This window comes from Ascaphus truei, chromosome 1 (assembly GCF_040206685.1).
Source record: "Ascaphus truei isolate aAscTru1 chromosome 1, aAscTru1.hap1, whole genome shotgun sequence".
Taxonomy (NCBI): Eukaryota; Metazoa; Chordata; class Amphibia; order Anura; family Ascaphidae; genus Ascaphus; species Ascaphus truei.
The window spans coordinates 45,121,819-45,148,221 of record NC_134483.1 but is presented as its reverse complement, the minus strand read 5'-3'; the positions used below and the strand labels follow the sequence as shown (position 1 = coordinate 45,148,221).

The 26,403-nt window shown below is 41.9% G+C and overlaps 1 protein-coding gene across 1 annotated transcript in view; it reads right to left on the bottom strand.

Moving 5' to 3' along the window:
* LOC142496461 (O-acyltransferase like protein-like) overlaps window positions 1-26,403 on the bottom strand; it is a 157,448-nt gene that overhangs the window by 16,731 nt on the left and 114,314 nt on the right. Inside the window, exons 13-14 of the mRNA XM_075603489.1 lie at window positions 17,442-17,628; window positions 4,883-5,025 (exon numbers count right to left, since the gene is read on the bottom strand). Of these exons, the coding sequence (XP_075459604.1) occupies window positions 4,883-5,025; window positions 17,442-17,628 (330 nt within the window). The remainder of the gene's footprint in view (window positions 1-4,882; window positions 5,026-17,441; window positions 17,629-26,403) is intronic.

The window sequence follows — 26,403 nt, the reverse complement described above, 5'->3', positions numbered from 1 at the left end:
AGAATAATAATTGAATATGCAGAGCTGTGCAAGGCAAACATGCAGTAAAAGTGAAGATGTAAGAAAATTTAACTGATATGAAAATGACAGAGCAATGGAATAATGCCATACAGGTGCGAGCACGAGTATTCTAAAACTTGCCTTGGAAAATCTGGGGCAATATCCAGGTAATGCTGCCAACATTTCAGTGAAATTTCTGCAGACAGACTAATGGCCCATCGGATTAACACAGCGGGGGTCCCTGGCAGTCCCATTCAAACTGAATGGGACTGCCTGGGACCCCTGCTATATTAATCCGATGGGCCATTAGTTTTTCTGCAGAAATGTCACAGAAAAATGCATTACTGGGGTATTGTTGATGATTGACCCAGATTTTCCCAGGCAAGTTTTAGAATACTCGTGGTCGCACCTGTAGGTATCTTCATTCACAAGAAAAGAGACAAGAAGACCTCAAGAACTACAGACCCGTCTACTTCCAATCACTTCCTAGATTTTTATGAAGATACAAATCAGCTATAAAAAAACATGTGTTTTGCCCAGCCTAGAGAACAAGTGGGCTTTTGCAGTCAATACAACACAATGGACAATATCCAAGTTGTATAAGAAGTGATTTCTCGAAGTAATGAATATGATTTACCAGTCACTTTGGGATGCGTACAGTATATTAGAAAAAGCATTTGATTTTGGCTACACCTCAGCGGTCCTAGATACATTAAGAAGACAACATTTTGAAAACGCATACATTGATATATATTTACGAGAATGCCACATCAAGCATTATATTCATAAATATACACGCAAGATAAGGATCAGCAAGGGAGTGCGGCAGGGAGAAACCATGTCGCCAAAACTTTTCACTACATCACTTGAAGAATTGTTCAAGACATTAGATTTGGAAGAAAAATGAATCAAAATCAAGGGTAAATATTTGAGTCACCTACAATTTGCAGATGAGATTGATATTCTTGCCACTAGTTCAGAACACCTCCAGCAAGTAAGAATGTGGACCTCTGCATGAATCTTGGCAAGATCTAAGTAATGTTAAACAAATGTGTAAAGTCTGCAAAGATTTAATTAAATGGAATGGAACTAGAAGAAGCTGAAGACTATGTCTACATTGGCTGGCAAATAACCATTGATGGGAACCTTTTGAATGAAACCAACAGGAGACTAAAGATGGGATTGAGCGCATTTGGAAGAAATGACAATATTTCAAGGGAACCTTCCACTGTGCCTCAAGAATGTTTTCGACCAGTGTATTTTTGCCCGTGCTCACTTATGGATGTCAAACTTAGACCCTAAATGCAAAGATTCAGACAACACAAAGAAGTACAGGCATACCCCGCATTAACGTACGCAATGGGACCGGAGCATGTATGTAAAGCGAAAATGTACTTAAAGTGAAGCACTACCTTTTCCCACTTATCGATGCATGTACTGTACTGCAATCGTTATATACGTGCATAACTGATGTAAATAACGCATGTGTAACAGGCTCTATAGTCTCCCCGCTTGCGCACAGCTTTGGTACAGGTAGTGAGCCGGTATTGCTGTTCAGGACGTGCTGCCAGGCGCATGTGCGAGCTGCCGTTTGCCTATTGAGCGAGATGTACTTACTCGCGAGTGTACTTAAAGTGAGTGTACTTAAAGCGGGGTATGCCTGTATGGAGAGATGTATTCTGGGTATTACCCGAAGAGACAAGAAAAACAATGAATGGGTTTACATAGTTACAGAGTAAATGATGTTGAAAAAAAACATACGTCCATCAAGTTCAACCTATGCTACATTTAGACAACAGATACTTTATCCTATATCTATACTTACTTATTGATCTAGAGGAAGGCAAACAAAAAACCCCAGTGTCATATCATCTAATGATATCTCATAAGGGGAAAAAATAAATTCCTTCCTGACTCCAAGAATTGGCAATCGGATTAATCCCTGGATCAATATCCTTCCCATGTATTCTTATTTGGTATATCCCTGTATACCTTTCCTTTCTAAAAAGATGCCCAAACTTTTTTTGAACAAATTTATTGTATCTGCCATCACAGTCTCCATGGGTAATGATTTCCACATTTTAACTGCCTTTACTGTAAAGAACCCTTTCCTTTGTTGCTGGTGAAATCTCCTTTCCTCCAACCTAAAGGGATGTCTCCGAGTCCTTTGTACTGCTCTTGGGATGAATAGTTCATTTGAAAGCTCCTTGTACTGTCCCCGAATATATTTGTATATAGTTATCATATCCACTCTTAGATGCCTCTTTTCTAATGTAAATAAATCTAATTTAACTTGCCTCTCCTCATAAGTTAGATTGTCCATCCCCTTTATTAATCTGGTGGCTCTTCTCTGCACTCTCTCTAGTTCCAGAATGTCTTTTCTAAGGAGTGGTGCCCAAAATTTTTCTCCATATTCAAGGTGTGGTCTTACTAATGCTTTGTAAAGGGGCATAATTATGTTTACTTCCTTCCATCCATTGCCTGTTTAATGCAAGATAAGATCTTGTTTGCCTTTGCAGCTACTGCATGATTTTGGGCACTATTGCTAAGCCTGCTGTCTACAAGCACTCCTAAATCCTTCTCCATCAAGGATTCCCCCAATTTATCCCCATTTAATTTGTAAGTCGCCAGTTTATTCTTGCATCCCAAATGCATAACCTTACATTTATCTTTATTAAACCTCATCTGCCATTTACCTGCTCTCGTTTCCAGTCTCTCCAAGTCCTTCTGGAGATAAATTATCCTTCATAAATCCATGCTGACTATTACTAATGATTTTGTTTTCCATTAGGTATTCCTGAATATTATCCTGTATTAAACCTTCAAGCAGTTTCCCCACTATTGAAGTCAGGCTTACAGGTCTGTAATTCCCCGGTTTTGATTTAGCTCCCTTTTGAAATATAGGCACCACATCTGCTTTACCCCCAATCTTGTGGTACTGAGCCTGTGGAAATGGAGTCCTTGAATATTAAATGTAATGGTTTGGCTATTACTGAACATAACTCCTTGAGAACTCTTGGATGTATACCATCGGGGCCAGGTGCCTTATTTACTTTAATTTTTTCAAGCCCCTTATGAACTTCTTCCTCAGTTAACCAATTGTTCATTAATATGGAGGTTGTGGCTTCCTCCTGCGGCACTACTATTGAAATTGATTCTTTCCTGGTAAACACAGAGGCAAAGAATTAGTTTAATACCTCTGCTTTTTCCTTTTCTCCAATAATCTGCCTGCCCATCTCACACTGAAAGGGTCCTATATTTTCTTTTCTCATTTTTTGGTTATTACGGTACTTAAAGAACTTTTTAGGGTTGACCTTACTTTCTCTTGCAATCTTTTTTTCATTATCCATTTTCGCTCATTTGATTGCCGTGTTGCAATTTTTGTTACATTGCTTATAATTCTGATACGATGTCTCCGTCCCTTCTGACTTAAAGAATCTAATCGCCTTCCTCTTCTTGTCCATTTCATCTCCTACCTGTTTATTTAGCCACATTGGTTTTGACTTATTACCCAAAAGTATACACTACTAAGTGTGCTTTTCTAACAATGTTTTAAAGACTGCCCATTTATCTTCTACATTTTCCCTGCAAAAACATCATCCCAATGTATTGCTTGTAGATTAGACCTCAGTTTATTAAAATCTGCTGTTCTAAAGTTTAAGGTCTTTGTTGAACCCAAGTAATCTATTTTTTTGATAATTTATTTCAAATGAGACCATGTTATGATCACTGCTACCCAAAACATACAAGTCTGTGACATCATCACAAGGGTGAAGAAATTAAAATGACCAGACATATCGCAGGAAGAAATGACCATTGTTTCACAAAGATGGTGCTCGACTGGATTCCATGAGAAATTAAAAGACCAAGACGACGAAAAAAAAGTAAGAAGGTTGAAATCCGAAAATGTGTTGGAGCAACATGGAGAAGAGGCTTGCAACCGCAGTACCAGGAAGATCATTGGGGAGGTCTTCATTTAACACTGGATCGACAAGGGCTGAAAATAATGATGATGATATATACATACACTCATACAGCAGAGGGAGAGAGAGCAATATATATATAACAAGAGACAGGGGGTTCCCAATGCTACATCCCATTGACAAAACATATATGGTAAAAAGTATAAAGTAAAATACTTCAATAATAATATTAAATACTTGGTTATTTAGTTAACCCTTTGGCCAAAGCGTCATAAGCCTGCATACCAACGCCAAGGTATAACCAAATGTGCAGGTCCTAACACTACACTGTGAACCCTTCCTTTTACCTCTGTTAGAGGGGAAGAACCATTATAGGTCGTGTGTATATATATATATATATATATATATATATATATACATGCAAATGAATATACAGGAATATTTACAGTTGCTATATGCTATACTGTGGAGGGTTTTTGTCACTTTTTTTTACCCACCATAACCATAATAAATGTGGTGATTACCTACTCTTTAATCTCAAATGAGCAAATGTCAGCAACCAACCTCACACTGATGATACCCATCAAGGTTGAAACATGTCTGTGAGTGGGTTAACTGGCTTTGCATCGCCCAAGTCCTTGCTTTAAAGCTGTGTTTAAAGCAGCATGCATTGGCTAAGGGTTGTTCATGTAATGTGAGCTTGAGATAAAAGGTGGCACTGTGTGCTCATTTGCATGTCATTTCCCAGAATCCCTTGCTGCAGTGGAAGTGCTGTGTGCTGGGTGATAATGGTGAAAGACAGGGTTGCAGACCTGTCTAAGACATGCAAATGAATATACAGGAATATTTACAGTTGCTATATATATATAAAAACATAAGCTATTGCAGAAATACTACCTTTTTATTACTACAATATTATTTACCCTAAATATATAATAAAGCCAAATGTTGGTGCTTACCATGTTTATATCCAGGTAATGAAACAGGGTTTCTTGAAGTCCACAGTAAAGGATTATAATAATAGGATGTATAAGGTAGCAGGCATAGCTAATCTTGGACAGAAAGCTCCATATGCGAAAAGAGAGCATTTGGTTTATAAGACCTACAAAAGTAATGAAATAATTTTAAGGGCATATTTAGGCTGTGTGTGCATGTTTACATATTTTCCTGGTCGAATGCATTGCTTTGTAATCCATTAAAAGTCCTTCCAGCTGTGAAAGTCCAAAAACTCAAATTTAATAGATAGCATGTGGAGGCCTGATTTTTAAAAAACATAACAGACTGTGTTTTTATAGACTTTTTGTTCTTTAATAATATATTTTACTGTACACAGGCCACTGTCTCTGGTTCACTCTTGGGAAGGACTTTTTCAATTTAACCATTAGTTTTAGCTACTGTATTACATCATTCTCTCTGCTTCAGCAGACACATTTATTCTGCCAAATGAACTTATACTGTATTCGTATCTTTAGACATCACGTTGTTGAGCTAGTAAGCTTCTTCTGGTAGGGATTTCTTCTCACACGGTTATGTTATTTTGTGGTGCTGAAGCTCAATATTGCATACTGTATATACCTGTATGCTTGTATATTTTATTATACGGAGTTGTATACGCTCTGATATAGATATACCTGTAGTTTAGAGATCGTCGCAAAAATAGCGTTGACATAAGGAAGTTAACGCTGTTCCATTGCTATTTCTCAAATAAGACCCCACTTTAGACCTTGGCGCAACAGAGTAGCAACTGGTGTTAAATTATTATTATGAGGTCTTAGATTAGCACAGCATTATTTCACAATCATATATATTTGTGTGTAATAATTATGTATGAGTAACATTTGCACTTAATTGCATCTGCGCACACCCTTGAAAATTAGACTTTTGGGGGACTGACCTCATTGTGGAAAAACTGAGCCTGGCAAAACTGAAAAATATTCACAATGATGGGAGTTGTGAGGTGGTAGCATGGGAGTGCCTTATTACAAGGCATGCCATATACACTAACTCTAGCCCTATAAATTATTTCCCTTCTACTCTGCAGTCCTGATCTATTCTCAAGACTAGCGAACATTACCAGGTAGCTTCTATGCAGCTATTGCAACCATGGCTGGAATGGCAAAAAATGTATGTTGCAAATGCCAGGTTCTTATAGTGTAGTCTGATTTGCACCTGTCCCTCTAGGTATATAATTAAGAAAAGTTCCTATGTAACTCTCCCGGCCCCGGCTCCTAGGGAGTTTACATCAGTGCGGTGTTAGGGCTGCTCTGGATGCATTACCTTGTTCAGGGTGCAGACTGGGTGGTCTTACACAATAATGGGCGCCAGGAACTTTATATGAGGCTTCGGTACCATCAGCGCCCACAATGAAACCACGACATCCACCTTGTTCCCTGGCAGTCCTTACTCTGTTCCGGCCACACTGCGGCTGCAGGAGCCGTCTTAATTACAGGTGTTCTGCCTATAAAGAGCAGGACTTCCTCCAAGATGTTGCCAGAGAATAGTTCCTGTTTTTTTCTGTCTGGCTTCTGTGTTCCTGTTGATCTTCTCACTGCCTCGTTTTCAGGCTGTGACCCCGACCTTGCACCTTTGCCACCTGCCTCGACCATTGCCTGTAACCCTGACCTTGCTCCTTTGCTACCTGCCTCGACCCCAGCCTGTGAACCCGGCTATTTTATTCTCGATTCAGGATTATCTCTTGGTCCAGGTCAATGGTCTATTTCCTACCTCCGCTTTGCGGGTCACTTACTGTTTAGAGACAAGCATTGTTACATTAGGCTCTGGCCAGACATGAACCCTTCTGAGGTAGGAAAGGCTGTTTTCACCCAAAGGAATCTCCATTTCCATGAAAAATGCCTTTCGGTCGGATCAAGCACAGCAACAGGCCCTAATCCCCTCTTCTTTGAACACCATTGCTTCTCGATTGGATACCCTCCAGTCTGCACAAACCCCTGGAACTCTGGCATTTGCAGCTCCTCCAGCCCTTTAGGAACCCCGTATACATGCCCCTCTATGATATTGAGGCAATGATGCTACCTGTAGGGGATTCTTAAACCAGGGCTCCATTCAGTTCAAGCTCCAGCCGTCCATGTTTGCTTCTCAGCTGTCAAAGGTAGCGTACATCATCACCCTGCTCTCCGATGAGGCCACGGCCATCTCTGTTATGGGAGAGTGATGTTCCCCTGGTAAATGACTCGACCAACTTCTGGATCAGTGTTCCGGATCGGTCAGGGTACACGCACCGTGGGCAATACGCTATTGATTCCTGGACCCAAGCTTCCGAGATAGGTTGGAATAGCCTAGCTCTAGGGGCCATCTTCTGGCAGGACCTATCCGAGCATCTGAAAGATGAGCTGACTTGTCGAGACGTCCAAATTGATTTGGGGGATCTCATCGCTCTGTGTATATGCATGGACCTGCATATTAGAGAACATCAAACGGAGCGAGAACGATCGCGCAGAGCTCCAACATTTCTTCCCGTACCCCACTTCCAGTTCTTCTCCGGGGCACTGCCAGCTGAAGAGCCCATGCAGTTAGTTGGTACGAGGTTGTCCTAAGAAGAAAGCATAGGAGACGTAACAGTGGTCTCTGTCTGTTCTGTGGGGAGAGGGGACACTTCAGACAGAAGTGCCCTGCTAAGTCGGGAAACTCCAGCACCTAGAGAGTGTGGAGGATTCTTCTCTAGACATTTCTGCTATTCCTACCTCCAAGATCCCATCAACAGCTCTTGATTCCTGTCAACATATCATGGAACTTCTTCCATGCATACACAGGCCTTTGTCAATGAAGTTGCCAGCAGTGCTACAGTCCACAAAGCCTTTTCAGCATCTCTTTTCATTCCTCTATGTCCCAAAAGAACTCAGTTGGCAGTAACCACCATTGATGGGAGACCTCTTGTTCTAGACACTATTACTCAGGAGGCAGTCCCGTTGCTCATCACTGTGGATATCCTTCACAAGGAAACTATGACCTTTGACGTTATCTGCTCCCCAACCTGCACACACTGGTCAGGGAACGGCATGACGAAAAATCTGCACTGGGATCTGCCTCCAAGTTCCTCGCCCCATATTGGATATTCGCCAAGCTCTTGATGGTTCCGGCCCCAAGTTCCCTAGCTCCTATTTGTACTACACTGATGTCTTTGATTAAAAACAACAGGCAGAAGTATTACCCCCACATAAGCTGTATGACTGCCCCATCGATCTGCGCCTCCCCATGGCCGTACCTATCCATTTTCTGAGCCTGAAACCAAGGCTATGAGTACATCCAAGAGAATCTTCAAAGGGGCTTTATCCGCAAGTCTAGTTCTCCTGCTGGATTCTTTTTTTGTTGAAAAGAAAGATGGCTCTCTATGGCCATGTATTGATTATCGGGGTCTGAACAAGCGCACCATAAAAAAAGATACCCACTTCCTGTGATTTCTGAACTATTTGAGAATCTGCGAGGTGCAACCATTTGAACTAAATTTGACCTACACACGGCTTTCAATATCTTCCACATTTTGGAAGGTGACTAGTTCCTTCAATACACGAGATGGCCATTACAAATATCAAGCCATGCCCTTTGACTTATGCGATGCGATGTATTTCCAGACTTTATTAACAAAATCTTTTGTGACCGCCTGGATCTCTGTCATAGTCTACCTTAACGATCTTCTTATATTCTCCAATTCCATGGTCGAACATTGGGGACAGTTCAGGTAAGTGCTAGAAAGGCTTTGAGACAACCACTTCTATGACAAGTTAGAAAAGTGTAAATTTGAACAAGAGAAAATTGCCTTCCTGGGTTATATCATCTCCTCCAATGGCCTGGAAATGGACCCAGTTAAGGTGGCAGCAGTTCTTGAATGGCCTTTACGTATAGGCCTCAAGCCCATACAATGCTTCTTAGAGTTCGCCAACTACTGCAGGCGCTTTATCTATGTGGTAGCGCCGATCACAGTGCTGACCAAAAAATGAGCGGTTCCCTTCAAATGTACACCTTAATCCCTAGCAGCCATAGAAACTCAAAACATCATTTTCGTTGGCACCTGACCTGATTCATCCCAATCCAGTCATCCTTTTTGTCCTTGAGGTCGACGCCTCCTGATGTGGGGGCAGGAGCGTTTTTTTCTCAATGTGAAGACGTAAGAAAGATTACACCCCTGTACCTTTTTTTCTAAGAAATGTTTTTTCTGCGGAGAGGAACTATGACATTGGCTACTGAGAGCTCTGACATCCGGAACATGATGGCTCTAGAAGAATGGCATCATCTTTTAGAAGGAACTAATTCACCAATCACAATTCTCACCGACCACAAAAACCTGGAATACATAGATGGGGCTAAGAGACCTGAAACATGCCAGGTCAGATAGATTCCGTTCTTCATTCGGTTCAATTTTATCATCTTCTTTCGTCCAGACTCGAAGAATATAATGGCTGATGCCTTGCCCAGACAATTCTCTACTGAAGAGACCATCGAGACCAATAAGAGCCCTTTCATTCCCCCTGCTTGCATCAAATCCCTGGTTAAATAAGATTCTTCTAGCACAGTCGGAAGTCCCTTCTCAAGGACCAGTACCTCCTTCAAGAGCCTACGTACCTCTGCAAAGAAATTCTATGCTGGGGACATTAATCGAAGTTCATCCGCCATCCCGGAGTGCAGAAAACATCTGAATATTTATCATGCATGTACTGGTGGTTGGAAATTCTGAGTGATGTCATGGAGTTTGTGGCCGCCTTTGCCACTTGTGCTTAAACCAAGGTACCAAGTGCTCTTCCCCGTGGCTTACTCCTACTACTGCCAATCCCTTATCGGCCTTGGAACCATTTGGCAATGGACTTTATTGTTAAACTGCCACCCTCTCAAGCATGACTACTATAATAGTAATGGTCGATTGCTTTCCTCAGCAGGCTCATTTAATTTCCCTGAAACAATTACCCTTCGCCTCGGAACTCTCGGAAATCTTCATCAGGGAAATCTTCCGCTTGCATGGGGTACCCTCGGAGATAGTCTCAGACCGAGGATCACAGTTTGTTTTCAAGTTTTGAAGAGTGTTCTGTACCAGAATGGGAATTTCTCTCAATTTTTCCGCAGCTTATCATTCATAAGAAGAAAAAGAAAACAAAGCACCACCTAGCTGATGCATGATCAATGAAAGGTTAACTCAAATGCGTGCCCATAAAAAAGATTTATTGGTCCAAAATATAAAACAAATACATGGAGAGGGTCAGGGGGCCCCTCACCAACGCGTTTCGACCGTTGGTCTTTCTCAAGGTGTCTACAAACTAACTTACCTGGCGACTTTTTGTACACTCAGTGCGCGCCATCTCCACCCTCCAGATCACTTCCGGGAGTGACGCGGAGTTGGTGACGTCATCACGCACTGACGGGACATCAATACAACACGGAAACTTTATTCAGATCTACTAAAAAACACAACGTAAGTCGCCAGGCAAGGGAAAAACAGTGCATGTTTCTAAGACACCTATACGATCTATACAGCGAAAAAATAAATAAATAAAGATAAAAATTAAAAAAGAGTGTGTGTACAAACATAATACTTGGTAATAAAAGAATCTCTATGTTATGCAGACAAAGATCGAATAGTGTCTGTATCTAACCACTTCCCAGTGGATATTGTTGGTTAACAGAAAACATATTGAAACAGTTAAAAATATATTTTTCTTTAAACATCACTTGTTCTTGTAGGAACTCCATGAGTTTTATATACCCAATTGAGAATGAGATAGAGGGTGACAATCTTTAAAGGTATTTAATTTCCGAAGGTTCATATAAGTTAATCATATGTAACCCCCAAATATAGAAAGGTAGATTTTTCTGTGAGACAAAATACTCAAAGAGTATTTACACTATAAACACTATAAACAATAATGATAATAAATGGATAAATATATCTCAGTTTAGTACTAAATCATATGTTATAATAATGTTCTCCACAGAAAAAAACTACATTAGTACAGTAAGTGAACACAAATGCATAAAAAACAATGTTAAATAAAACTTTGTTAAATAAAACAAATGAGATGCAAACGTATATATTTGGTAACCATTGATATACAGAAGATTCAACTTTTACTTAAACTTGTCAAAAATATAATTTGATAAATAAGATATGAAAAGTTTGGAAAAAAATAGAAGGGCAAAGAAAAAAGGGGGGAGGTAATTAGTATACCTTCAACATTGACACAAATAAACCGATCAGTATATGGATCATACTGGATATTCAAATAGAAACTTTTATTGCACTATAGTTATATTATGTATTGTTTTATAGGCAAATACTCTTACAATATTGAATGTGCAAATATATTATAAAAAAGAGCCAAGATCCCAATCAGTGTTTAAACCGTTGGGTACTCTTGTATTAAGAGTGAAAATCCAGTATAATTCACGCTGATCAAGCAATTTGGTCCTATCACCTCCTCTGACTGGGTTAGGAACATGTTCTGTCCCTATAAAGGAACATGTATCAACATTTCCCTGTCTACATTGTGTAAAATGTTGCGAGACTGGGTGTATGAGGTCCCCTTTCTTTATGAGTCTTAGATGTTCCATAATTCGAATTTTTAATGCACGTGTGGTCCGACCTACATATTGTTTGCCACATTTGCAGCCTAATTAATAGACCACAAATGTGGTATTACAATTAATGAATGAACGGATGGGAAATTCTAATCTCAAACTCGTGGAGCAAAAATTGGATCCTGGAGTCATGTTTTTGCAAGATTTGCATTTGCTACATCTGTAGCTTCCCATAGGTAAATTACTATGCCTAGTGTTTTTGCTTGTAGAGAACACACTTGGGGAAACAAAATTGGCAATAGTTTTTGCTTTTCTGAATGCAAAGCGAGGACCTTCAGCATATATCTTTTTTAATAGGGGGTCGGTCAAAAGGACACCCCAATGATTTTTTATTATTGTTCTAATTTGATTAGATTGTATATTATGCTGGGAAATGAATACAGGTATTTGATTGCCACAGTTGTCTTTATCATTTCTTTTTTGGTTCATCAAGTCTGCTCTTGTCATATTGGTCACTTCTTCCAATGATCTTTTGAGGTCTTTTTGTGAGTACCCTCTATCTTCAAATCTGGCCAAAAGGTCCCTGGATTGTTTGATGAAATCCTCTTTAGTAGAGCATATCCTTTTAAATCTAATTAATTGTCCCTTTGGTATACCTTTGATGAGGGACTTGGGATGGCAGCTGTCAGCTCTCAAATACGTGTTCCGTGAGTTGGGTTTTCGGTATACATCAGAACCAATACCCATATCCATGTTAATAAATAATAACAAATCTAAATAGTGAATATGGTGATAATCATAATTGGGTGTAAATTTTAAATTTAAATTATTGTGATTAAGATAATTAATAAAAGAAATTAAAGTGTCAACATCGCCCTCCCAAATAAAAATCAAATCGTCAATATACCATTTGTAAAAAGTGATAAAGTGTTGATAAGGGTTTCCATCTCCAAACACGTGGACTGACTCCCACCAACCGAAAAAAAAGGTTCGCATAGGAGGGGGCGAAACTTGTGCCCATAGCAGATCCACGTGTTTGGAGATAGAAAGCCCCATCAAACAAAAAATAATTGTGACTGAGGAGAAAATAAATAGCATCTGAAATAAAAGTGCTTTGTGCAAGTGATAAAGAAGAGTGATTAAGATAAAAGTTGACAGCTGACATCCCTTGTGAATGTGCAATGCTCGTATACAAAGATGTTATGTCTAAGGTAACCCAAATATAGCCTCTTTGCCAGGTGATAGACTGTAGTTGCTAAAGTAGGTCACCACTATTTTTAATATAAGATGGTAGTGCATGCACAAAAGATTGAAGGTAATGATCTATATACCTTGAAACACCATCTCCCAAAGATCCAATGCTTGAGACTATTGGCCTCCCAGGGGGGAAGACCAATGTCTTGTGGATCTTTGGGAGATGGTGAAAAATTGGCGTAGTGGGATATGGCCTAAACAAATATTCTAACTCTTTGTGATCAAGTACTCCCAATATTGACCCATCTTCCAATAAAGTTCTCAATTCCCTCATGAATTGAGCAGTGGGGTCCCCTTGTAACTTTGAATAAGAAGAAGAATCATTTAGTTGACGTAAAGCCTCTTTTTTGTATTGTTCCTTACTTTGGACAACTATGGCACCCCCTTTGTCTTCCCCCTTGATGACCAAAAGATCATTGGATTTGAGTGAAGACAGAGCCTCTTTTTCTAATTTAGTAAGATTACCTGTATGCTGTTGTAAAGGCATAGTATTTGTTACATCAAAGGTGAAACCTCTGGATAACAGATATAGATCTCTTTCTACTAGTTGTTCAAATGTCCTAAGGCAATGTCCCTTTTTTTTTTTTTTTTTTATGAGTGGGAAAGAATATGGATTTCTTTTTGAAACCAGAACCACATCTGCCTAGGACATAAGAAGGATCTATATCGTCACCCCCCTCTATCTCTTCAATTAAGGAGTTCAGATCCTGTAAACAACAATACCCTTTTAATGTGAGAGCATCTTCGACAGTGCTGGAGGATATTAAATTTGGAGAGGCCACAGTCTCTTCCTGGTTAAGTACAGAAACATTAGAAATGTTCATTCAAGCATTGTCAGTCGTACTCTCATCTCCAAAGAATCTTTTGAGGGTGAGTTTTCGAACATATTTATGGAGATCGACCACAGTATCCAATAACTTTAACCTAGTATTGGGTGCGAATTTGAGACCTTTGTTCAGAACTGAGAGTTCTGCCTGGGAAAGAGAAAATATCAGATAGATTAATAACTCCATTATTTTCTAATGAAAGTTCTTTTTCCTCTTTGGGGGATTCCTCCTGCTTTCTTTTCTTCCCCCTTCTTGTTCTTTTGAACTTTCCCAGTTTTTTGAAGAACCAAAAAATGTCTTAGATTCAAATTCTCTGCCTCTATAATTATCCTGATCTGACTGACAGTCATTTGTGGAGCCTCTTGTCTTATCGCCCCGATATTCCCTGTCTCTTGATCCTCCATGATTGGAGGTTGTAGTCTGTTGAGGAGGTTCCCAATCAGACAGGTCAGATTCTCCACTCACCGAATGAGAGAAGGATATATTTTTCTTAAGTATAGATTTGTTTGTTGGTGGTCTGTATTGGGTATCCTTGTGCAGTGTGGATGAATTGGCCCTTCTGAATGGGGCGGGTTTTTGCCAAACATACACTTGGTTATGGAGGTAATCTTGTTTGTCTCTTTCGAATTTAGACTGCTTCTTTGTTATTATTTCTTTCCCCATTGTCTCAATGTTTTTTGACAATATCTGGTCACAGTAATTAAAACCTTCCATTTTAATGTATTGGCGTAATTCCCCTTGAAGTGCATTAATATCTTTATCTAAATTTTTCTTCTCGTTTGTTTTCAATTGTATTATCAAGTCCATTAATTTAAATGAACAGCAGTTCAGTGCCTCTTTCCATTTATTTGCAAATTCTTGATTGAGAAAATCAAATGTGGGGGATTTTTTTATGCGTAACCCTCTAGGGATCCGCTTTGTCTGTACATAATTCTGTGACATTATAATGTCCCACCAAACTCGTATGTTAGTGGATACCAGTTTTTCTAGTTTTGAGAACTGTAGTTTTAAATCAGACAAATCTTCCACAACTGATTCAAAGGTATTGTCAAATACTTGTTCAGCTTTTCTGAGTCTCCTTGAGTTGTCAGAACAGTTGAAAGCAAACTGTACGGGAGGTCACCCTCATTCTCACTCTCTGTGGTAACAGGATCCATTTGAAAAAAATAGTTTTCTTTCAAAAAAATGGGTAAACACGCATTAGTTAACCTTTAAAATATAAGGCAAGTCTGTGCGAGCTATCTCACAGAACGTAGCTTGTAGGTTGTAGAAAGCTGTGTGATGCTCCAAACTTCAGACTAATCAGTGCACAGTCCTTAAACATTTGTAACTATGTACATAGCAGTGATATCCTCGATAAACAAGTTAATATACCCAACTTTATGAAGAAACAAGCATATATGTAACTCCAATATATATTTCAGAATATTTCATTCATAGTCTAATGCCTAATTGGAAGGACCACCCAGTCATTGGAACAGTTCTTTTGTTGCTTTGTATCCGAACAGCAAGATAATTGAGCGGAACTGCTCCCTTTTGCTGAGTTTGCATGAAACTCCTTAAAACATGACTCTTCTCAAGAATCCCCATTCTTCTGTGCTTACGAGTAACACCCTGCCATCCTTCGGTCCTCTGTCATGCCCTCTGAAGTCACTGAGCTGGACCCGAAACTCCAGGACCGCTGGAAATGGGTCCATACTTTATTAATTCAAACAGCAGTTTATTATCTGGTAGGCACAGTCTCGCAGGTAATATACAAAGGTCATCTTGTATGTCTCGTAAAGTGTCTTTAGCCTATGCTGTGTGCGTGGCTTCCCTAGCATCCCACATCTCTGCCCACTAAGAAGGTACTGAGGCTTTGTATTGCTTCATCTGCCTATAGAATCCATCTTCACTGGTCCTGCACTGGTACTGCTCCATATCCATGGAGCCCCTGGCGGGCCTAGTACTACTCCATCTGCGATTAGCCCCCTAACCTCGGGGCAGCCTGCCACTGCGTGATGGAACCGCTTATGGGGTGGGTCCAACTATAAAGAGGGACCCACCCCATGTCCTCTAGGCACAGCCTGTCTCTCATAACATTTTGGGAGTAATGCCAGACCATCTTGGTCGGATTCTAATTACACAGGATACTTTCCCGAACTGAAAACAATAAAAGGGACTAGGAACCTATCCTATACATAGGGGCTTACATAATTACTCACAATAAGATCCTTCTTCTTGGGATTCTCCTGAGATCTGATCGTCCAGAAGCTTCCTCCCTCTATTTCTAGCAAATAGAGACGCATCTGCTCCGATCATCGAGTCATTAGATTAGCAAACCATAAACAACCAGTTTTTGTACCTTTTTTTTTTTTTACAAACTCTATATTGAGGTCCTATTTTTAGAGGCAACCACCATTTTAGGAAGGAAGAAGCGCTGTCTGTTAATACCACGTTTACATTTTGTGCATTTCAATGTTTCACTTGAAATTACCAAACGTTAGCCAAACTGAGCTCTGACTTAAACAATTGTGGACATGCAACATTTAAATTAGACGACTGTAGCCAAGTCCCCTTGGGCTACTGATTCTCTGGCCCCTATAGCACTGTAACTCCCAATAAAGAGTGGGCAGTGTTGGGCGTAAATCCTGCAGGGCCTGGTTGTATTGTTATATGTGTGTATCCTAATAAAGTTCAGGAGTAGCCCGGTATTATAAGGGGGCCTATGACTGATAGGACAGCTTACAGGCCACTCCCCTGGGGAGGAGGGGGTTTCCCTCTAGAGGTTAGAGCAAGTTCACCTTTCCTGTCTTGCCTTTAAATTCTTTATGGGCAAGCTACCCAGCTATCTGAACAAGCTCCTCACCCCTACCACATGCAGCACTTATCACCTGAGATCAGACTCCAAAAGACTGTTCATGGTCCCAAGGCTCAACAAAGTATCCGGACGTTCCTCCTTCTCCTACCATGCACCCCAAAACTGGAACAACCTACCAGAGACTCTCATATCCACCACCAGCTTAAGTTCTTTCAAATCTAAGGCTGTCTCACATTTTAATCTGGTCTGTAACTGTTTCATACGCCTATAATATATATTATCTCTAACTGTGCATGCAATGTCTTGTATATAATGTATACCCTGTTCACTTATGTAACTGTATTTGTAACCATGTATTATTTGTTTTACTCTGTGCCCAGGACATACTTGAAAACGAGAGGTAACTCTCAATGTATTACTTCCTGGTAAAACATTTTATAAATAAATAAATAAGGGTTCTGGGAGTCAGTTCTGTGCTGCCCTCCCTGCTATGAGGACGCAGCAGAAAGTCTCCTGGACAGGAGTGGGATGAGGCCTTGCCCTGTTAGGGGGTAAGGTATGCTGAGGAGGGGTGCTCAGGGCCTCAAGCCCCAGGGTACTGCCTTAAGGGAATGGAATTTGTAATGATGTACTGAACCTAATAAACTCCAGTTATACCCTCTCTGGTGTTTTGTTTGGAGTGTGAGACAACAAAAAGAGTTGCCAATGAGGTTCACCCTGTCTGCACCAGGATCCTCCTGGGCTGGAGGTGCTGTGCTGACTGAAGAACCATCCCTGACAGCCTGTCCTGATGTCTCCCTATACCACTGTGGAGATCTCAGGCCTTCTGTTCTACCTCACAGGTATGCACCAGCACCAGAATACACAGGTAGCTATACTTAGGGTGGGGGAAAAGGTGCTACACGACATTAAGAGTGAGTTTGTTGGCATCACATTGCCTGTGTGTACACTTGATTAAATCCAACTTGATAAACAACCACATCAAAATATGTGCTTGTACTTTGGATGTCTCTGCTTCATGAAGGTACTGTATAACACAGCAATACACAAGATTACGTACAATAGGACTGCGTTTTTTGATGCACAAGTATAACATTGCAAAATAAATATACATACCTCCATATCCCTCCTGACATGCAACAATTATCCAGCCCACTGCAGCTGCCCAGAAAGTTCGGTGAAGTCCTTGATAAAGTGCAGTCATGATGGAATAAGAGTTAGGGGTGTCATCCAAAACAAAGGACAATGTGATTATCAGGAGCATGGTGAGCAATGAGCAGAACCATCCAACAAGAGCTTGGGCCTATGGAAACAGAGAGCAGCATGAACAGAACCATCCAACAAGAGCTTGTGCCACAGAGAATTATTTTGCATTTGAACATTGTATTGGTCACCTACAATAATAATAATAATAATAATAGCATATTCTAGTATAGCGCTGCTAATTGTACGCAGCGCTTTACAGAGACATTTTGCAGGCACAGGTCCCTGCCCCGTAGAGCTTACAATCTATGTTTTTGGTGCCTGAGACACAGGGAGATAAAGTGACTTGCCCAAGGTCACAAGGAGCCGACACCAGGAATTGAACCAGGCTCCCCTGCAGCAATCTCAGTGTTAGTCAATGTCTTTACTCACTGAGCCACTCCTTCTCCTTCTTCACCCAGGCATGGTGCTAGGGACGTACAGTAAATACTGTACATAGATATAAAGGAGTGATGATAGTTGAAGGGTGTTAGTTTGGCTATTTTACGTATTCCCCACTAAGGGGTAGATCGAGAGTGCAGCGTTAAATGTGGGCTGCTAATGTGCTACCTACATTTTCCTCCAATTAATGGGTAGTCACAAAGCTAATGATGTGCAAAAACAATGTCCGTTCTTCAAACTAGCATTGTTACGTTTGCTGTATTAATGGGGATTTTTCGCGTGCAGAGACGCGTTAGCCAATACACTGCACATTGCAAAAACGATAACGTTCCAATTAATGCGCATGCGTTACAGTTCTGCCACGGAAAAGAGGAGGACAGGATTTTCTGTAAATATTGTTTCTGTTATTTGACCTGTAAATGTTTTCTCCCTTTATTTTGTGCACACAGTGAAGTAACTGTGGGAATAAATGTTTTGTTCACTACTTCTGTCTCTTGGTAATTATTGCTATACTATGTAGACACGTTATTGTGCACCCATAGTTAATATAGTCAGGATTACTTACCATATTAGGTCAGACAAACATATCCTACATTTACTTTAATCACTAAAAACCATAGTACAGGCAGTCCTCGGTTATCCGACAACAATGCGTTACTCAAAACGGCGTTGGATAGCGAAACGTTGTAAAGCGAAACACGTTTTCCCATAGGAACACTGTTTAAATGAAAGGTTCCGTTCCTGAAGGCATTTTTTTGTTTTTAACTTACATTTTTAGTGGGTTTTACAGAGCATACAATGTGACACATTCCATTGTTAGGTATCGCATTACCCATACTAGTACTGCCCCCATGCCTGCATGTGCTGGGATAGAGCACCAACATTTTTCATCTTTGACCAACAACATTTAATCACTGGACTTGACAAACCTGACCCACATGACTCGGACAAGACAACAACAGGTATACACAAGAAGGGGAGGGAGGGGGCAGGGTGTGACGGCCTTGAACTTGTTGCATGGATATTGCATCCTTGACTGCATCGTTTCGGCTGTATCCTTCCTAGAATTAGAGGCTTAGCTGCCCTGTCATGCTATCTCGGGGTGTATCCTACCTGTCTCCTAATCAATAGTGCATGAGTCTTGCCCCGTCATTGGAGAACGCATTCAAAGCTATTAATGCAGAATTGTGCCGGCATCTACCCCTGGGATGTCTGTCTGGGCAATCCATGGCGCCCAGACTTTTAGGAAATTTGAGCCAGAGTCGTTGACCCAACTAGACAACTGTTCCATCTGGCACACATGCCAAATTCTATTCCGAATTCTGGGGATAATTGGAATTTCCTTTTGTTTCCATACTGCTGCGATCTCGCATCGGGTTGGTTTGCGAAATGTGCAACCAGCTTGTGTGCCGCTTTTGGCAATCCCTGGATCCGCCTGCCCAAGAGGAACAGCGGATCCAGAGGGATCTCCAAGTTGAGAATCCTCTGTAACCATTCCCTAATGTTTTCCCAAATCGGGACCACCCTCGGGCAGGACCACAGCATATGTTTTAAGTCCGCTGATTCCCCGCACTGCTTTGGGCAGAGCGGCGAATACTGTCCCGGCTAAGCTCATTCTAAAGCTTGCCGGGAGCTGGCCGGGAGCATAGCGGGCTAGCCGCGGGTCTGCTCTCCGTTTAAAAACAGAGTTTCCCGCGCGGCGGCCGCTTCAATAGATAAGCGCTAATGGCGCTTACTATTGAAAGCGCCCGAGGCGTGGGAAAACTGGCCGCTTTCGGCAGGAGACAGCCCGCGCACCGCCCGCGCTATTTTTAAACTGCGGGGGCACTGCGGCTGCCCCCGCATGAGAGTCAGCCCGGCCGCCACTGTATCCCTTAACAAATTTAGATAGTTTTAGTGGGGTGTGATACCAACGCATGAGGACCTTATATGCGTTCTCCTTTAACGTGGCACAAACTGAGCTTTTGGCTGCAGCCTGTAGGATATGATTCCAGTCTTCATCTTCTAGTGTCTCCCCTAAGTCAGTCTCCCATCTCGTCATGTAGTTGAGTCGGGGTTCGTCAGTCTTCCCAGGACAGATCACTTCCATGTACATCCTAGAGGTCAGTCCCCGTGTGTCCGTTCCTCTGGAACACATCTGCTCAAAATTTGTTCTTGGTGGCCGAATTGGGAATTTATTGTAAGAAGCTCTGATCTGGAGGTATCTAAACAATTCCGTGTTTGGCACTCCTTTTTCTGATTTGATTTGTGCAAATGTTTTAATAAATGTCCTCCCTTCCAGATCTTTTAGTCGTTTATAACCCGACTGAGTCCAGATTAGAAAGTTATTACTGAGCATCCCCGGAGCGGAATCTGGATTCTTGAGTAATGGGTTCATCAGGGATTGTTTGGTGGTAAGCTTATGTCTAAATTTGGTATTCCCCCATACCGCCAGAGAGTTCGCCATTGCCTGTAGCAGCATCTTGATTGTGTTTCCACACCGTTTGGGTAGCCAGATTAAATCGTGCAGCTCAACTGGTGTGCAGCAGTCTCTCTCCAGTGCCACCCATCTCCGCAAGAACGGGTCTGAGTGCCACTGGACAATTTAGCTCAATTGGGCTCCCTTGTAATATGCCAACAAGCAAGGTACCGCTTGTCCCCCTTTCGTGACTGGCCATTTTAAGATGCCTTTCGCAATTCGCGGGCTTTTGTTGTTCCAAATAAAATTCAATATTCGAGACTGTAAGGAGAGGACATCAGCGTCAACTAAAGGTACTGGTAGGTTATGGAACAGATAGAGCACCCTTGGGATGAAGTTCATTTTAATACTATGAATTCTCCCGAACCATGTAATACCATATCCGGCCCATACTCTGAGATCCTCCCTTAGAGTCCTAAACAGTTTCGGGTAATTTGCTTTATAAAATGAGTTATAATCTTTGGTAATGTATACCCCAAGATATTTGATAGAGGAGGCTTGCCATTTGAAATTAAAGTTTATTTCTATTAATTTTTCTACCGGGCGCGGTAGATTTATGTTGAGGGCTTCTGATTTGGTCTGATTGATTTTATCTAAGTATTTGGGGTGATTATTTTGGGAAAAATTAGTCTCTTGTAGGAAGACGAGATCAGCCTTTTTGCGGATGTAATCCTTGAATGCAATTTTTCTTTTAATGGGATTATTGAAGCCTTTCACGTTATGTGAGATGACTGTTATTTCCTTACTCATTTGTTGGGTGTTTGTGAGCTGCTGCCGCGGTGTACCTTAACTGTTTGTCTGTGGATTTCCCTGCAGTGAGGTGGCTCCAACAGTCGTCGCTCTTTTCGGGCGTCCTTAGCCTAGGTAGGGTTGGGGCTGAGGGGTACAAGAGGCAAAATGGGGAAAGACAAACACATAACCACATAGTTAACACACTTATACTGTCCTCGGGTCCTTGGCCCAGCCAACTGGGGACCGAGTTCATCACCTTTGGGTGCCAGAGGGCCAGGGCGGGGTACCGCTCTCCCCCAATGACCCCCCTTCCCCCCCCCAAGGACTTCGCCAGAGCCATTGGGTATGAACGTGCTCAGGCTTGAGGCCCATGTGGACCGCGGAGCAGGTCTCTGTCTTGATACCCCTGCCCCGCCTCTAACACATGTTCGCATAACACAAAAAACCTTTGCTAACTGTAGCGCCATCTATTTCTGCTATCTCTATGTTTAACGTAACCTCCCCACTAACTTTAGACATTGCCTGCATCTCACTCCCTTTAGCTGAGACTTAGTACCCCAAAGGGCCCCTTGTAGATCCTCGCTATGTTGTCAGCCGCATCCACTCAACTGTAGTTTTAGTTTCCCTTCCGCGTCTTGTACCTGCCTATTTCCCGGCTTCGGGTAACCATTTTCATTCTAGCTGCTGCTCCCCCTCCACCTTCCTGCTGCACCTTCTGTTCTCTCTCTTAATTGTACCTCTATCTTTGGCGCGCCTATCTACTTACTTATCCCCTACCCTACACTCCTCTCTCTCTCATCACTTGCTGCTTCTACCCTACCAGTTCCTATCACTTATCACATCTGTCTTCTCTCAACTTCCTTGTTCCCCGTCCAATCCTACCACTCCCGCCCGCCACGCCATCTGTGTTCCCGTAACCTCCTCCTTCTTAACTTCCCCCTTCCTTCTCTTACCTACCTAGCTCAACTCATCTTACTCCTCCTAACTTCCTCTAACTATCTGTGTAACTTCCCCCGTCCCTCTCAGGTCTCACTTAACGTGCCTTATCCTCCTTTTACCTAACTACTTCTCTTAGCCATGCTACCTACCTATCTCGAACCTCCTCACTATCCTGCCTACGATCCTACTGCACTTCCACCTCTCTGCTGCCTTCCCACTGATCGCATGTCCATCTTGCCTAGTTCCTAGCTAACTGCTACGCTACTGTGCCCCTTCCCCATACCCCCCTCCTCTCCTCCTGCTCTCTTTATTTTTCTCTGCCTTGCTGTAGCAGGGGTGTGCGGGGCTGCCACCGCTGCCGCTATCTCCGCCCCTCGGTTGTAGTCCTGCTATGTCCCCGGCTGCTGCACACGCCCTCCGTGCTCCTCGTCTGCCGGTAACTGTGGCCACTCTATGTCTTTTCCGCCTCCTCCAAGATGGCCACCCCCGCTCCGCCTTTTGACATCACCGGATGTCCGGTCTCCGCCATCTTGGACCTCATTTCGCGCCAGACTGAAGGGAAGCGCGTGCTCCCCTCCTTTGCTCCTTGGATATCCGGGGTTTGCGTTCCAGCATGCGACTTCATCTGCCTCGTGGCAGCCGCCATCTTCGGATTCAGGGGCCCCAGGTACGTAACCTTCTTCCTTACAGCGTCCAAATGGGTAAACCGTTCACCCTCTCCCCTCGCCACTGTGGGGGTTCCTCAGCATCTAGTGTGGTGGCAACTTTAATCGTCTGTTGGGGGGTGTATCAACTTGGGTAACTGGGAGTCTTTAGAACTGAAAACACCACTACATCACTTCCTCGCCCTCAGTCTTTGTCTTTATTAGCGTCAGATCTGGGGGAGCGTCCAGGTGGGGTCCAGGGCTTCCGCTGCATCGGCCGCAGTGGTGTGATTTTCTTTCAAGCCCAGCTTCTGCAAGAAGGCGTCCTACTCCTCCAGTTCCCTCTTAGAGACTGGCCTCCCATTCCGGACCACTAGCAGACCGAATGGGAAGGTCCAGCGGTACCGGATGGCTTTATCCCGTAAGGTTTTTGTGATAGGATTAGATTCCTACGTCTTAGCAGCGTAGTTGGGGACAAGTCCTGAAAGATTAGCAGACGAGCCCCCTCAAAGTCAATTGCTGGGCTGGCCCGGGTTTTGCAGAGCACAGCCTCCCTAGTGCCATAAAAATGCAGCCGCACTATTATATCCCGGGGCTGTTCTGATTGTAGGGGCCTCGACCGCAACGCCAGGTGGCAGCGGTCCATTTCCAGCCTTTCCTTGGGTATCTCCGGCAGCAGGGACTCTAGCCAGTGCAGTACATATTCCTCACAGTCTCCCTCCGTCTCGGGGACCCCTCTGATGCGCACATTATTCCGCCGATCTCTACATTTTATTGCGTCTTCTTGGCGCTCCCTTATCTCGTTTATCTGATGTTGGAGATAGGTAGATTTTTTTAAATTTTTCTTTGTGGCTCTGGTAGTGAGGTCCAACTGCTTCTCAATGTGGCCGGTCCGCTCCCCCAGGGATCCCACTTTTTCTTTAGCTCCTTTATTTCTGCTTGTAGCAGCGTTTTTAGATCTGTATAGAGGCAATTAAAATCCCGGACCCTAACCGGCATCAGTTCGGGGTTGTCACTCTCCTCTTCTTCCCCGTCGTGTTCTGTGTCGGATCCTTGATTTGAAAGTGGTGCCATTGCAGGGCCCGGTTTGCTTCTCCTAGAGCTGCCGAAGTACTCTGGTAACCCTTTTTTCTTCTGGGTTTTCGTTGGTTTCTTTGACATCCTCCCGTATTGTTATGCTTGTGGTGCAATTTCCGGGCTTTTACGCCTGCTTTAAAAGGTTTTTTTATTAAATTGTTCAGTAGCGGGGCACAGAGCTCTCAGTCTAGACAACCATGCTCTTTGCCACCGCGCATGCGCCTCTCCCTGAAGGCATTTTTAATGCTAAAATACACAAAATATTTTACGCATACAATAAGATATGTAGCATACACAAATTATATAGTGTATATACTGTATTATATATATAATATAACATAATCTAAAAATATAATATAGTATAATATATATATATTATATACACATAAACAACTTTGCAAAGCGTCGTAAGAGCGTTGGATAAGCCGTTTTGGCGTTGTAAAAATTAACATAGGTATGCATTGCATAGCGTTGGATAAGCCATTTGTTGTAAAGCGAAGCGTTGTAAAACGAGGACTGCCTGTATAGTTTATTACATGAACTTCATGACACTTTGTCAGATGCATCTCTTGATGTGTTTCAGAGATTTATTTGATCCATAATACATATAATAATAATAGCATGTTCTTGTATAGCTCTGCTAGTTGTACGCAGCTCTATACAGAGACATTTTGCAGGCACAGGTCCCTGCCCCGTGGAGCTTACAATCTATGTTTTTGTATGACACATGTAACTTTTTGAAATGAAAGTGTTAAATTCTATACTCAGGTCAAACATTTGGGTACCACTTTAGACCTTTTTACCTGTAGGCTATCACTAGAAATAACGCTATGATAATCATGGTCTGGATGTGAGTAACGGCAGGTTCTGATGTGACCTAATTATCATAGCGTTATTTCCACGCGCTAACATTTATTTATCAAATGTTTTACCAGGAAGTAATACATTGATAGTTACCTCTCGTTTTCAAGTATGTCCTGGGAACAGAGTTATAATGACAAATACATGGAGAGGTTTGCGGATATATGATGTTATGCTAACGGCTCATTAGCATATGATTTGCATATGACTAAGCCAGACGCCCATTAAAATTCAGCGATGCAATATTTTTCTCGTTTACGAGAGCCTCGTAATGATAATCACCTTTGTGGATATGTGTTACGACTATCGATACGTTAAATGGGGGTAACGTCACGATAAAAAATTTAATGGAGCTCTGTGGATATACCCCTAAGTGGGTAATTCTGTACACACCAAATCGCCTGTTTGGGGAATTTTCAGACAGCAATTCCCACAGACTTCAATGCATATGATAAAATGAGTGAATATAGAATGCGGCAGTAAATTTTCTCATGAAACCCACTCTGTCTTATTGGCCGAGCTCCCTTTTATTTATACAATGCATTTGTTCTTTTACTTTTTATTACCATTTTTGCCCCAACCAACTAATCTGGAAACTGTTATGTGTATTCCAAACCATCTATATATCCATAAATCTTTAAAATTAGATCAAAAAAATGTGAAACAAGGTTATGCTTTAGGAATGAGATTAGATCAACATAATTTTTGTTGTTGTTTAAATTTGAAGTTTATTGAGATTTTTATATCACATATGGGGGGGAGGTGATACAAAAAGAGAGAAAATGGGGGATATGGGGGGGGGGGAATCGAGGTGGGATAATTGTAATTCTAAGTATTTTTTGACTAGGGCTGCTGCTTTAACATTACATATTTATTGTTAAGATTTCACCCATGCTTAATTCAAACCATAAAATAATATGGAAATTCTCTGAAAACAAATTCACACTCACACATAGGAATAAAACGTTAAGATGAATAATTGGTTAAGGCAGTCCCTTGTTGATATGTGTATGTGGCTTTGTATTTGGTAGAATAATAGAAATCCAGTGTATATCTGAATCAAAGAGTATGCCATTGAGTTTTTGGTTGCGGAGGCAGGGGGAGATGAAGCGATTTGCCCACATAATGAACAGGGAACTGGCGTAAACATATAAATCAGTCTGCAAGTCATTATACTGTACGTTTTCCATTTTACCTATGACTATTTCCTTTTTGATAGTGCGGAGTAAATGAGTACAGTACTTCAGTATTGGGTGATGCCTTTTTTATTTGGACTAACAAATTATATTAAAAGACAAGCTTTTGACCGTTCTCTCTCCCTCAGGTCAGCAATAGGGATTTACAGAGATTCCATGATCTTAACACAGATGTAAAAACCAAGATAATCCAATACAGAGGGAACAGTAAATAAACAGATCCCTAACAATTAAACCCCTTCTCCCTCCCCCCCTCCACACTGCTGATGGATGGATGTCCTACATGCTCTTCCCATTCCTCACTATCCCTTTCATCCACGTATTGCCCTGTCTGTTTATTTACTTACTATACTCTCTGCCATTAACTCTCTACCTCATCTGCCTCAGACCTTGGTTTGTACATCTGTGTTAAACTCATGGAATCTCTGTAAATCAGTATCGCTGACCTGAGGAAGAGAGAGAGAACTCTTGAAAGTTTGTCTTATGATATCATTTGTTAGTTCAAATAAAAATATATCTCCTAATAC